Source organism: Girardinichthys multiradiatus, chromosome 9 (assembly GCF_021462225.1).
Source record: "Girardinichthys multiradiatus isolate DD_20200921_A chromosome 9, DD_fGirMul_XY1, whole genome shotgun sequence".
Lineage (NCBI taxonomy): Eukaryota > Metazoa > Chordata > Actinopteri > Cyprinodontiformes > Goodeidae > Girardinichthys > Girardinichthys multiradiatus.
This window is the reverse complement of record NC_061802.1, coordinates 11,717,940-11,731,654: the sequence shown is the minus strand read 5'-3', so window position 1 is coordinate 11,731,654 and position 13,715 is coordinate 11,717,940. Positions and strand designations below refer to the sequence as shown.

At 42.4% G+C, this 13,715-nt stretch overlaps 1 protein-coding gene across 3 annotated transcripts in view; it reads left to right on the top strand.

Moving 5' to 3' along the window:
• crb1 (crumbs cell polarity complex component 1) overlaps positions 1–13,715 on the top strand; it is a 32,600-nt gene that overhangs the window by 9,303 nt on the left and 9,582 nt on the right. For 2 of the 3 annotated variants that reach the window (XM_047373725.1, XM_047373724.1), the window contains exons 3-9: positions 379–574; positions 680–819; positions 896–1,078; positions 2,502–3,461; positions 5,572–6,122; positions 7,804–7,969; positions 12,543–13,503. In XM_047373725.1, coding sequence (XP_047229681.1) covers positions 379–574; positions 680–819; positions 896–1,078; positions 2,502–3,461; positions 5,572–6,122; positions 7,804–7,969; positions 12,543–13,503 — 3,157 coding nt within the window. Of the gene's footprint in view, positions 1–378; positions 575–679; positions 820–895; positions 1,079–1,909; positions 2,053–2,501; positions 3,462–5,571; positions 6,123–7,803; positions 7,970–12,542; positions 13,504–13,715 lie in introns of those variants that run through there. The other variant, XM_047373726.1, reaches the window with a different exon arrangement.

The following is a 13,715-nucleotide window of genomic DNA, read 5'->3' as shown; positions in this document are numbered from 1 at the left end:
TTTTCCAGTTCAAAATTATATCAAAGTTTGTTTTTCTCTATCGTATAAAACCTTATCAAAATACATTGAACCTTTTGTTATAAAATGACAAAATGTGAAAGTATTTATTTTGATTCATCTCTTGCAGGTAGTTTACTCTTAGCACAAAGGTAATCATACAGATCCTCCTGGTTTTTCCTGCAGGAAGGCACTCAGAGGCATTGTTTGTTTTCAAAGTTCAGACCAGCTGCAGAGAGGAAAAATAAAACATAAAAGACAAACCCATGATCACAGTCAGCCGGCCTGAAAGCTTTGCTCATTTTTCACCCCCTGCCTTCAGCCGGTGCAGCTTGGCTCACCTGGCCCCTGACATCTGTGTGGCTTTGATGGTGTTCACAGGGACCGCTTGTGAGATCCAGATCGATCACTGTCAGTCACAGCCTTGTCTTCACCGTGGCACTTGTATTAACTACGCCCGAGGCTTTCGGTGCATCTGCTATGTCGGTTTCCAAGGTCACCGATGCGAAATCAACATTGATGAATGCCAGGAGCAGCCATGCCAAAACGGGGCTCTGTGTATTGATGGGGTGAATGAGTAAGTCTCAACAGATAAAATGCCTGTTAATGGTGCCATCAGCTGGAGACACGCTGAAGGAGCTGTTGAGAAAACATATTACTGATATATGTGTGATTGTCTCAGATACAGCTGTGATTGCTCACAGACAATATTCACTGGCCCACACTGTGAGAAGCCGCTGCCACAATGCTACTCTGATCCCTGCTTCAACAGCGCCATCTGTGAGGACAGCCAGGGTAACTACACCTGCGAATGCTGGCCGGGTGAGTAAAACATCTTTTTTGTGTTCAGGAGTTTTTTGACCTTGATCTCATCATAACCACAGTTACCTCATTTTAGGGTTTGAGGGGCGTAACTGTGAGATAGACACCAATGAGTGCAGCAGCAGTCCGTGCATGCATGGTGGTAGCTGTGTGGAGAGGTCATTGCAGGCTTTGTACGGGAGCGAGCCTCTGCTACCTGAACACTATAACCACAGATTTGCTGCAGGCTACATCTGCATCTGTCCTCCAGGAACAGCAGGTAGTTTATTGAAAATGTGTAACCAGGTTGTTACAGTCTTTAGCAGGCACGCTAAACATGTTAATGTTGACATTCGGTCTGACAAACAAACAAAAAAGCCAGAACTGTAGCAAAACCTGAAATTTAATATTCATGTCTCCATCTGATCTGACCAAGCTTGAGTTATTTTATAAAGACAAATGGGCAAACATTTTCCTCTAGAGATGTGCAAATCTGGTATAGACCTCAAAAGTAGTGCATCTGTAACTGCAGCTAAAGGTGGTTCAACAAAGCGCTCTATAGGAATTTATTTACTAATTAGGTAACTTCTGAAGACAGCTGATTGCACAGGACTTTTAGTGATATCAGAATAAAGGGGGCTTAATACAAATGCACATTACCAGTTTTTATTTGTTAAAGATTTTGAAAACCATTTTTTACTTAATCTCCACTTGATAATTATGTTCTATTTTGTGTTGATCACATAAAGTTTACAACTGTAAAGGGACAAATCTGAAAAAGTTCTGGGGGTGTGGATACTTTTGCAGTCCACTAAACAACTATCCAGTTACAATGAGCCAAATAATTTATATATTACTTTAACATAAACTCATATGCAGCAAAACAGAAATTTTTATCTGCGACATCCTCACATTATTCCTGCATGTGCACAAGTGTTGGTCCGACTGTGAGCTGTTGCCTGCTGATAATTGTGTTCTAAAAACTGACTCTCTGCAAGTCGCAGCGACTCTGACTCAGTAAGGTGGCCAAATAGCATTAGCCTAATCCCCTGGGGATCTGGCTTTGCTGGTCTTCGGACTGAACATATTCACAAGCTTTAGAGTGCACGGGTACACAAGCAGCAGAGCTCTGCCGGGACACAAATGCAAACTAATATGAAGTCAGACGAGTTTGGTTCAGTTCTGGGGGCAAACGTGTTGGCATGATGTGGGCACCCACACCATGGCTTTTGTGGATTTTGTTTCTTGGGACAGGTAAATGAGAGTTTTTATTTATGTGAATCAATTTCATAATGATGTTACATAACAGCCAGTCACCTGGTGTTTTTTTCATCATTAATCTCTGAGTGATTCATACAAATAGTTTGCTTAACAGTTGTTTTAGATTTAAAATTCATTTTTGTTTGATGTTTTTTAAATTCTTTTACCTGGTAACATTAATTTGTGATCAGTGTCAGATCGATCTAAATGCCAAGTTTAGACATCCATGCAGATTTTGGAGGACATACTTAATCCAAACCATTTTAAGGACAACAACACCAACATAAAGATATGAGGTTATCATCTGTCACAGTAGAAGATTTTGAAACTACAGGAACATCTGCAAATTCTATATCTGAATCCAAAGTTGCATCATTGGTTGTTTAATTTTAGTAACTTTTCTGAGTGTTTTCTGCATCAATATAGTTTTCTTCCATTGACAGGTTCCCACTGCCAAGAGGTTATAAACCACTGTGAGTCCAGTCCCTGCCAGAATGGGGGTAGATGTGAAAGCTTCGTCGGAGGCTTCATCTGCCACTGCCTTAAACACAGTCATGACGGCATTCTCTACGGAGGTGCGAACTGCGATGTTAAGTTAGTGGGCTGCGAAGGCCATGAATGCCAGAACCAAGGCTCCTGCTCTCCGTTCCTGCTGGATGAGACTCACGGTTACATCTGTTCCTGCACACCTGGATACACCGGACCACTTTGCAACACCCCAACCACGTTTTCCTTCGAGCGCAGAGGATATCTATTGCTTCACAACCCTCTGTTGAATGCTGATTTGACCTGCAACATCACTCTGAGCTTCAAGACTGTTTTGCCTTCTGCGTTGTTGTTCCAAAGGAACATCTGGGGGCTGCTGCTGCGGCTTGAGCTGGAGGGGGGTCAGTTGGTTCTGGCACTGAGGTGGGAAGAATCTGCTGGGACTGAAGCTGAGAGTCAGGCTCTGGAGCTTCGGCATAATGTCACAGATGGAGAATGGCATACTGTGGAGGCTGTGCTCACAAACAGTGTCCTGAGCCTTAGATTACTAAGTGATGCTGGAAACTGTGGGATTCAGTCATGCCACAGGGTGACCCCAGTCCAAAGCACTCTGATAGGGCTTGAGACTTCCCCTCAGAACACTTTTATTGGGGGGTCACTCGAAGATCCAAGTGGGTCCAGCAGATACCCTGCCTCGCCCGCGTTCATTGGCTGCATGCGTGATGTGTTTGTCGACTGGCAGCTTGTTGTTCCACTGGAGTGGCTGAGCGACTCTACTGTCAACGTGTCTCCCGGCTGCAGCCACAGGGACCGCTGCCGGGATGAGCCGTGCCAAAACAGAGCCCAATGCGTAAACCTGTGGCAGAGCTACCAGTGTCAGTGTGCCAGGCCTTACAAGGGGCATGACTGCGAGGAGGGTAAGTTTGCAACTTGAAAGGGCTAATTGTTCTTTTATATATATATAACTCTACCTTTTATTTTTTGTTTTGCTTGTTTTGGTCAGATATAAAATATTTAAGATGATGAGTTTCCAGTCCAGAATAATTAGGATTGGAGGAAAAAACTATTACAGCACATGCATCAATTTTTATAAATGGGTAAATAAATAACATCCTTTGCTGCATTTGTGTAACAGAATTTGCCAGAGACGAGTCCATTCAAAAGCCAGAACAAAGAGGTCAAGGTAGAGATCCTCTTATCCGACGTACCGGATTAAGGATACAAAGGATTCAATTTAGGAAATAATCAGATCCCGGAAGGAAATGTCTCACATGTTTAACATAGTTTCACAAACAAAATATAGCAGCAAGAGAATTACAGAAATTTTAGATTTAGGTTTCAGATTTCTTTTTAAAAGTCTCTGTAAAATGAAAGGCACTTCATTTTTTTCCACTGTATCAGCCCAAATCCTTTGTTTGCCCACACAAACACATTTGCACATGTCTACAAAATTGAAGTTTCCACAGGGAAACACTTCGAAGCTTGCATAAGGTATTACATGACCGCCCTCACTGCCTAAGCCTGTTTTTCTTCCTCACTGATTTCACTATCTAATAAGATGATCGACCCACAGTGGAAAGTGCTAACAGCTGACACAGAACACGCTTGAGGGCTCGTGCCACCTTAAACTTCCCTGTTTTTGAGACAGAAGCTCAACATTTTTCCCATAAATGTCTACTTCTGCAGAAACGGTAATCTAGCATACATCTCTTTAAAAGACAATATGCTTAGTGACTTGCCAAGACGTGGCTGTCCACCTAAACTGACACACCGGGCAAGGAGAACATTAATAAAGGAAGCAGGCAAGAGGATTATGGTGACTCTAGAGCACATATGTCAAAGTCAAGCCCCCCTGGATGACATTTCATTACTATTAGAACCGGCCCGCAGGCCACAGCCGCCCGCTGGCGTTTTGCACGCACCAACACTACATTCCCCACAATGCAACGGTAGTCCGCGAAGTCACTGTAACGCGCACAAGCGGCTTCATTGTTCATCAGCAATCACAGCAGAGATCAATTTTCAGGTGCCCTCCTCCTCAAACATGGCTAAATGTAAGGTGGACGCTGAGAACAGGGGGTTTCACGCCAGGTGGGAGGCAGAGTACATGTGTGTCTTCTGTGTGGAGAAAGTTTGGCTGTAATGAAAGACTATAATGCAATATAAAGTTTATAATGCATGCACATTTATTTATGTATTCATCTTGATATTAAGAAACATACTTTGTTTTTCAAACCAATTACATTTTTAGCTGTTTGCCTGTTGAAAATGTTTTCCCTTGAGGTTACTGACAGAGCCATGACAACATATTGCTTTATTCATTTAATTATTAAATAATGTACTCTGTGTTAGGTCTTGGTTCAATAGGCTATGTGCAATCATTTCAATATGTTTTAATAAACATTGAACCAGTCTTGCCCTTGGCTTGTAGCAAATTTGGTTTTTTGGCCCTCGGTGTATTTGACTTTGACATCCCTGCTTTAGAGGAACTGCAGAGATTCACAGCTCATGTAGGACACTCTTTTACATGTCAGCTAAACCTACAGCCAGAGCTACGAGATGGTAGATCAAAGTGTATTCATGTGCTAGAATTGACTAGTCAAAGTCCAACTGAAAATCTATGGCGAGACTTGAAAACAGCTTTTCACAAACCTCATCATCCAGCTTGTGCTATTTTGCCAAGAAAAGTGTGCAAAAAGTTCCCTGTCTAGATGTGCAGATATGGTAAAGATATACCCCAAAAGGCTTGCAGTGAAAGGTGGCTCTACAGAGTATTGTCTTAGTGGGTCTGCATACAAACACACTACACACTTTTTAGATTTGTATTTTTAAATACATTTTAAAAACATTGGATGCTTTTAATTCCACTTCACAATTTTGCACTACTCTGTGTATATCACATGAAATCCCCCTAAAAACACAAATTTGTTTGTGTTTTAAAATTTGAAAGGGTAGTTAGGACTAATTTTCCAATGCATCATAAATGATAATGTTGTCCAGACAAAATTTTACTTATCTTTTTTACAGAGCACGTTCCTGCTCGCTTTGGGAATGAGGACTCAGACAGCCTTGCAGCCTTCAGCATCACCGATGATCTGGCTCAGAACCTGTCCATCTCCCTGTTCCTGCGCACTCGGAGGAAGAACGGACTCCTCCTGGTGCTTGCCAACAGCAGCAGCCCATACCTGCACATGTGGCTTGAGGCCGGCAGGGTCACACTTCGTCTCCATAACTCTGAGAGCCTCAAAGCAAGAAGAGCGATTCACGATGGAGAGGTCCACTTTGTAAATGTAGAGGTGCTGGATGGTCAGATGTCGCTGTATGTAGCAGGTCAGAAACAGGGGGATGCAGATGTAAGGACCGTCGACGTCCAAGCAGGTGATTGGGTTTTTGTAGGAGGTCTTCTGGAGAAGAGAACCACGTCAGAGTTTGGTGGATTTTTTAAAGGCTGCATCCAGGATTTGAGGATCAGTGACAGGAGGCTGCAGTTCTTCGGACTGGACACTTTGGTGAGGTCGTATCCTCTTGAGTTTATGGAAAATGTAACTGCTGGCTGCTCTGGAGACAACGCCTGCAGTGTAAGCAAACATGGAGAATACTGATGTTCTGCATTAATACATGCTTAAGTTTACATCATGTGTCACACCTGAAAGATCCATATTTGCAGCTTTCTTACTGAATAAGAAAGAAACCAGAGAAATGAGCTGATCTGCTGAAAAAGCTGAACAGATGCAAATATACTTTGTTAAAGAGAATAAAGTACAAAAAATATTAGAGGAACAAATATTTTGAAAGTAGTGTGTTGAGGAAATACAGTAGATGCACCATGAAGACCAGAAGCTTAAACCAAAGCAGAAAACAGCTGAAAAAGCTCAAATGATAGCAGGTCAACCATCTGAACTGAACCTGATCTGTTCAAAGTACTTTTAGAGCCAAAGCATCAGCAGATCAGCATGAGAGACAAAATCCGACAAAAAGCAGAGATCGACTGACAATGAGAAACAATATCAGCTATATCAGCAGCAGTTTGTATGCTAACATGACTTTAATTGATGTGGATAGCTAATGTTAGCATTTTAGCTCCTGCAAATCCCACCCACTTCACTAAAGAAGCACAATGTTCAAATTCCTTAAGAAGTTGTCATTTGAAAGTTAAGCTATGTGAAAGAGGGCAGATTTTTTTGCATTTTGATATGAAAGTTGTTGCTATATTATTGAAGTTGAAGCGGTTGGAAGACATTAATTGCAAAACTTGTGGACTGATGGAGCTTAGCCCAGCAGTGAAGTGTGATATAAGCCGTTTTAGGTGGGAAACAGGATTAGTTATTAAAAAAAAAAAACTTTATCTGTGATTTTTAACAAAACAGTAAATGATGTAAAAAAACTGAAGCATCTGACGAAAGCCTCATGAAAGCCTTTTAAAGACTGAACAGATAATCTTGCCGAAAGAAAGAGGGAAGAAGTGGGCCTTCCTGAAGCACAAAGTGTTCGAATGATTTAAAGCATGTCTCATTCATTTCTATGGGATTTAATTGTTTTTCAAAAGCATTAGTGGTATTTAAGAGTATATAGTATTATAATATGAAAGTATTTTGAAATTAAAAAATCTATGAATAGTAGACATCACAGCTGTTATGGCCTAAAATACTGAACTGTGATATTTGTATGGTTGACAGAGCACTAAAACTGCAGTAGTAATAAGGTGCCAAAAACATGCAGAAAAACACATCTCTTTATAAACTACAATGAGTGAATTAAATCAGCCTAAGCTTTTCCTGTTTAAAGTCAGTTTACAGATTACAGATTACAAAAATTCTCTTTATGAAGTACCAGAATGAGAAAATCTTTTGAGATTTTATTTTATTACTTTCTGCAAATTCAGAAGTTTACATACACAGAGATTACTATGCCTTTAGACAATTTGGGAAAGCCCAGATGATGATCTCACAGAGTTCTGAGCTTCAGAGTAAATTACAACATGCAAGTTAATTGGAGAAACACTTTTGGACGTATTCTAAAGTAACCTTTTAACACTCTGTGTTAAAATGAGGGAATGGTGCACTTCACAAAATAGAAATACTTTTGGTAATTCTAACTGACCCTAACAAGTTGGATTTATTGTCACACAGTAAAAAAAAGTAGTTTTTTTATAATGTGCCTAAATTTTTTGTTTAAACTGTACTTAAAATGATGCAAGAAATAGATAGAGAACCCTTGAGTAAACATAGAAACAGGCGGGGTTTTGCTTCTCGTTCACAGAGAAATCCATGTCTGAACGGGGGAATTTGCTTCTCTGAATGGGATGACTTCACCTGCACCTGCCCCAGCAGCACAGCAGGGCGGCGCTGTGAGGAGGTAAAGTGGTGCGAGCTGTCAGCGTGTCCCACAGCTGCAGAGTGCAAGATGCTGCAGCAGGGATATGAATGTAAGTGAGTCCAACATACCTGCAGAGCTTAAATGCTTAAAATACATGTTTGTTTCCCTTTCCATGACTAAAACCCAGAGATCATAGAGTAAAACCTTTCTTGTTGCATAAAAGCAAAGGTTGTTTACCTCCAGTTGAAGGTAAATGTACTGTACGTTATCTGATAATTGAACTTGTTCAAGGATTTGCCGGTTACAATCTTAATTTACTTCTATGTGACTGAATGTCACAACAGTTTTATTTATAATCTTTCCTCATGGTATTCCATTTGTGATCTGTAAAGCAGGACTGATGCACAACTACTTTAAGCTTTTCTCAAAGGTATTGGTGATGATTCACTACCTGTCCGCCTTTAATGTCAAGTCAAGTCAAGTTTATTTATATAGCGCTTTTCAGCAACAAGGCACTCAAAGCGCTGTGTAACTTCATTGATATGCGTATTGGTTCAGCTTTATCATTTTATCTTCTGATGACAACGTGGTAAAACTGTGTGAGCTTACTTATTAGATTACAGCTGCAATTAAAATGGTCTGCAGAGCTCAGACCTGATAGGAAACTCTTCAACTTACATCAAGACACTGGACATTTTTGATAAAATTGCATCTATAACATTTTTAGAACAAGAATAAAGAATAAAGTCAAAATTGTGGAAAGAAAACAGTTGAAAAGTTGAAATTCTGTTATGTGAAGTCAAAATATTGAGATAAAGTTGAAATAATATCTCAAAGGAAAGGTGGAATCCTGAAACTGTGGTGTTCTTCCTAAGCAGATAGTCTTGATGCTGAAAAAGATTGTGTTTAAATGTTTTAGTATAAAGCTTCAAGCGTCTTTACACAATTTACACATTGTTGATGTATTCTTTCCACTTCTTTCTCACTATTGCAACTTTTTTCTCGTCATTTCGTCTTTAATCTTAAAAACGGGTAAGCAACTAAAAATAGTCTTTTTTTATCAAGTGACCCTAATACTACATGGTAATCAGCACAAATAATAGGGAAAAATATTTTGCACTTCTAATCAGTTTTTGTAACATTGTTAAATAAAAGGTCAGTTTGCTCAGCTAGAAGAGAATTATTCAGTTTTTTGCAGCTTATTGATGCATTGCAGAAATCTGCGTGTGACTCTCGTACTCGTAGTCGTACTCATCGTCTTCTGCTTCCTCCGGGACCGGGTCACGGGGGCAGCAGACTCAGTAGAGACACCCAGACGTCCTTTTCCCCAGACACCTCCACCAGCTCTTCCAGGGGGAGCCCAAGGCGTTCCCAGGCCAGCCGAGAGACATAGTCCCTCCAGCGTGTCCTGGGCCTCCTCCCAGTAGGACATGCCTGAAACACCTCCCGATGAAGGCGTTCAGGAGGCATCCGGTATAGATGCCCGAGCCACCTCAACTGGCTCCTCTCGATGTGGAGGAGCAGCGGCTCTACTCCGAGCTCCTCCCGGATGGCCGAGCTCCTCACCCTATCTCTAAGGGAGTGCCCGGCCACCCTACGGAGGAAGCTCATTTCAGCCGCTTGTATCCGGGATCTCGTTCTTTCGGTCATGACCCAAAGTTCATGGCCATAGGTGAGGGTAGGAACGTAGACCGACCAGTAAATTGAGAGCTTCGCTTTTCGGCTCAGCTTCTCCACAACGGACCGGCACAGTGCCCCCATTACTGCGGCAGCCGCACCGATACGTCTGTCGATCTCCCGCTCCATTCTTCCCTCACTCGTGAACAAGACCCCGAGATACTTGAACTCTTCCACTTGAGACAGGAACTCCCCTCCAACCTGAAGAGGACAAGCCACAGTCACTGTCGTTTCCCCCAGCAGAATAATGGGGCCCACTATGCAGCACCCTGACAGAGACGCCAAGAAGGCCGGGTACTCCGAACTACCGCTCGGCCCGTAGGCCGAAATGACAGTCAGAGACCTGTCCCCAACCCGAAGGTGCAGGGATGCGACCCTCTCATCCACTGGGGTCAACCCCAACACAACACGGCTGAGCTGGGGGGCAACAAGCAAACCCACCCCAGCCCGCCACCTCTCCCCGTGGGCCACTCCAGAGTAGAGGAGAGTCCAACCCCTCTCAAAGAGATGGGTTCCAGAGCCCACACTGTGCGTGGAGGCGAGCCCAACTATTTCTATTCGATATCTCTTGACCTCCCCCCACAAGCTCAGGCTCCTTCCCCCCCAGCGAGGTGACATTCCACGTCCCTAGAGCTAGCCTAAGCATCCCGGGATCGGGCTGCCGAGGTCTCCACCTTCGTCCGCTGCCCAATCTTCTTTGCACCGGTCCCTCACGGTTCCCCCTGCAGGTGGTGGGCCCACTGGGGGATGACCTTGCGTCTCTCGTTCGGGCTTGGCCCGGCCGGGTCCCGCGAGGAGCAACCCGGCCACCAGGCGCTCTCCAACAAGTCCCGACCCCATGCCTGGCTTCAGGGTGGGACCCAGGCTCCGACGTCACGTGCCTTGATTTAGTAGTCTTCATGAAGGTGTCTTGAACCGCTCTTTGTTTGACCCCTCACCTAGAGCCTGTTTGCCATGGGAGACCCTACCAGGGGCATTTAAGCCCCAGACAACATAGCCACAAGGATCATTCGAGCACTCAAACCCCTCCATCACGTTAAAGTGCCGGTTCAAGGAGGGTGTGTGTGACACAAAAAATGCAAATTGTCACTTTTCGTGCATTTAGAGCTTACTATATAAATATGTTTATATAAAGATTGAAATTTGACTAGACATGTCTGTGTCAACTTTTTTCTCTTTTAACAAAGATAAATTACACTAACTGAATAGTGCTTCACAAAGCAACTACACCACAAAGAAATCAATAGGTTAAAAAAGGTAGTAAAAGTAGTAAAATCAATTCATAAAACATGACAAAGTAGAGTTATAGAGATAAAAACTTAAAATAAATAGATGTTCTAACCCACCTAAATTGAAAGCCACAGAGTAAAAGTGAGACTTTAAAAGCATCTTAAAAGTTTCCAACCTCTGAGCAGTTTTTATTTAGAAAGGCAAATCATTCCACAAAACAGAAGCAACAACTGCTAAGGAGTAAACACCTCTACTTTTCTTAGTTTATATCTGGAAGCGTCTACCCTTTTCACCTTACTTTTATTGATGATCTCACTGGTGTCAAAGATCCTTCAGATAGTGTCTGTCCTGTAACTGGGATAGACAGTGGAGGGAGGCAACAATTGGAGTCCTATGCTTCTACTTCTGGTTATTGTCAAAAGTTTCATGGCAGCATTCTGCATCAGCTGCAGACGAAGGAATGACTGATCGATTCTCCTATTCCAAAAATACTGTTCTCTGTTTTTTGTTACAAATGAACTTTAAATCTGTATTAAAGAAACAAGTCTTTACCTTGGCTAGTTCTAACAACCAAATGTTTATGTTTATTGTATTTAAGATACTAAAGCACCAAGAACAGGGCCTGGCTTGTCTGTGATTTTTGACTTGCCCAAACAATATGATATTTTGGTGAAGGAAATTTAAGTTAGTCCATGATTTGATGTCATTAACAGAATTCAATAACAATACAAACAGGCGGGAATGACCTGTTTTCAAATTTATGGGTGAATACATTTAAATACCATCCACAAAGGAATGGACGGGTATATTATAAGCTAAAGACGGAGCCCAGAGGAAAATAACATGGTCCCAAAAATGGAGCTTTGTGGAACTCCATATGTAAACAGTGATGCAGCTGACCAATATTTGCAGAGGAAATAAATATTAACATATTCAAAGAAGTTCAGTTTATTTATATAACACCAACTCACAAAAAATGTTATCTCAAGGCACGTCACAAGACAGATTTAATGTATACACAAAAATGTGTCATCACATCAATTCAATTGTGCAGACAGATTACATATTAATTACAAACATTTCATTTTGATCCTAGTTACAATACAATGAAGTCAAATTCACTTAATACTTAAAATATTTTAAAGGTTATCTATTTAAGAAGCACAGCTGATTTTGCAGTAAATTCTTCTTCTGAGAGAGCATGGGGCAACAGTTCCTCCGCCCGATGAACCAACTGGAGAGTTTGAACCTTAATTCCTTTTTGTGTGTTTGGCAAAAAAAAAACAAAAAACTACACTGCACATAATGAAAACAACACCGTATACAAATAAAGTCGTGGTGGTGGCAGCATTATGCTCAGGGCGGACTTTACTTCAGATTTAACTTTTAGTCAAAATGGATGGAGTCATGTACAGTTCTAAATACCAGTAGTTATTGGTCCAAAAGAGATAGCTGTCTGCTAGAACGTTTGAGAGCTTATTGCCAAGTCAAGCTGTAACATGCTGGCTGACTCCTACCAAGGAAAACTTCATGCTGGAATTGAGTCTAGATGTGCTTTAAGAAAGTTTTAACAACCTGATTATTTATTTATTTAATTCAATCAGATTTGTTCGTGTTTTAATTGATTTAGCAGCATAAATGTAACATACTGTATATGTGGATAAGGTTTCAAAGTTATTTATCATGGCTTATTTTTTAAAGCACTAAACCTAGCAGTTTACCAGGGGTGTGAGAACCACTGCATTTACTGGAGCATTTCTCTTTTAATCCTCCAGGTTACTCCAACGCAACTTTCCTCAACGACAACACTGTGATTGCCTATCGGGGAAATGGCCACATATTCCGAAACATCACCAATGTGTCTCTAACCCTCCGCACACGGAAACGTAATGCAGCCATCCTGCATGCAGAGAAAGGTTCCTCCTTCATCACACTTTCTGTTCAGGATGGAGTCCTCTTCTTGGAGCTTCAGAGCTCCTCTGGAGGCCTCTCTAGGTTGGAGGATGAGGATAAAGAGGTGATAAAAGAGGAGGATATGTCAACGGTGAGCCTCAGCAGCAAGAAGAGCATCATTGATGGCGAGTGGCACACAGTACATCTGTTCATGGTGGCACCATGGGCTCAGTCCTCTCGTTGGTCTTTGGTGCTGGATGACGAAATAGAGGAAGCCAGCATCTCCAGGAGCCAGGGTAGCAACCTGAACTTCCTCAGAGAAGGGGTGGACATCTACCTGGGTGGCCTGGCTCCTAACACGGGCTGGTCCCTGGTTGGTTGTCTGGGCACAGTGGAGCTGGGTGGCATTGCTCTGCCTTACTTCAGATCTTCAGAGGTGAACCTCCCACGTCTGCAGAAGGAGCAGTTTGTTCAAACATCGTCAGAGCCTGCACTTCCTGGCTGCATTGGGGCCCCAGTGTGTGAACCCAGCCCCTGTCTGAACAACGGGCAGTGCCAGGACCTTTTCAACACCTACAATTGCACCTGTGCTGAGGGCTGGGCCGGCAGACGCTGCAATGTCCTGATAGATACCTGTGCTTCGAGCCCTTGTGTCCATGGTAACTGTACCGTCAATGGGTTCACCTATGAGTGCACCTGTGAGTTTGGTTACACGGGCGTGGACTGTGAGGAAGAGGTGGATGTGTGTGAAAACCACATGTGTGCCAACGGAGCCACCTGTCTCCATGGGCCAGAAAAATATGCCTGCCTCTGTGCTGAGAACTACACTGGATCCCTCTGCAGGTAAGTTCAGGTGTTTTTCTGCAGATTGTGTTGTGTAGTTTACAGGGGAATACTCCTAATTACCTCCACCGTCACTGTATAAAAAGAGAACAGTTTTTCCTACTGTCTCAAATGACATCAGACTAAGCATTTCCTGTTTTAAGTCAGTTAGGATAAAATGCCAGAGTATTCAGAGAGAACATTTTCTAGAGGCTTTTGAAAACTATATTTTA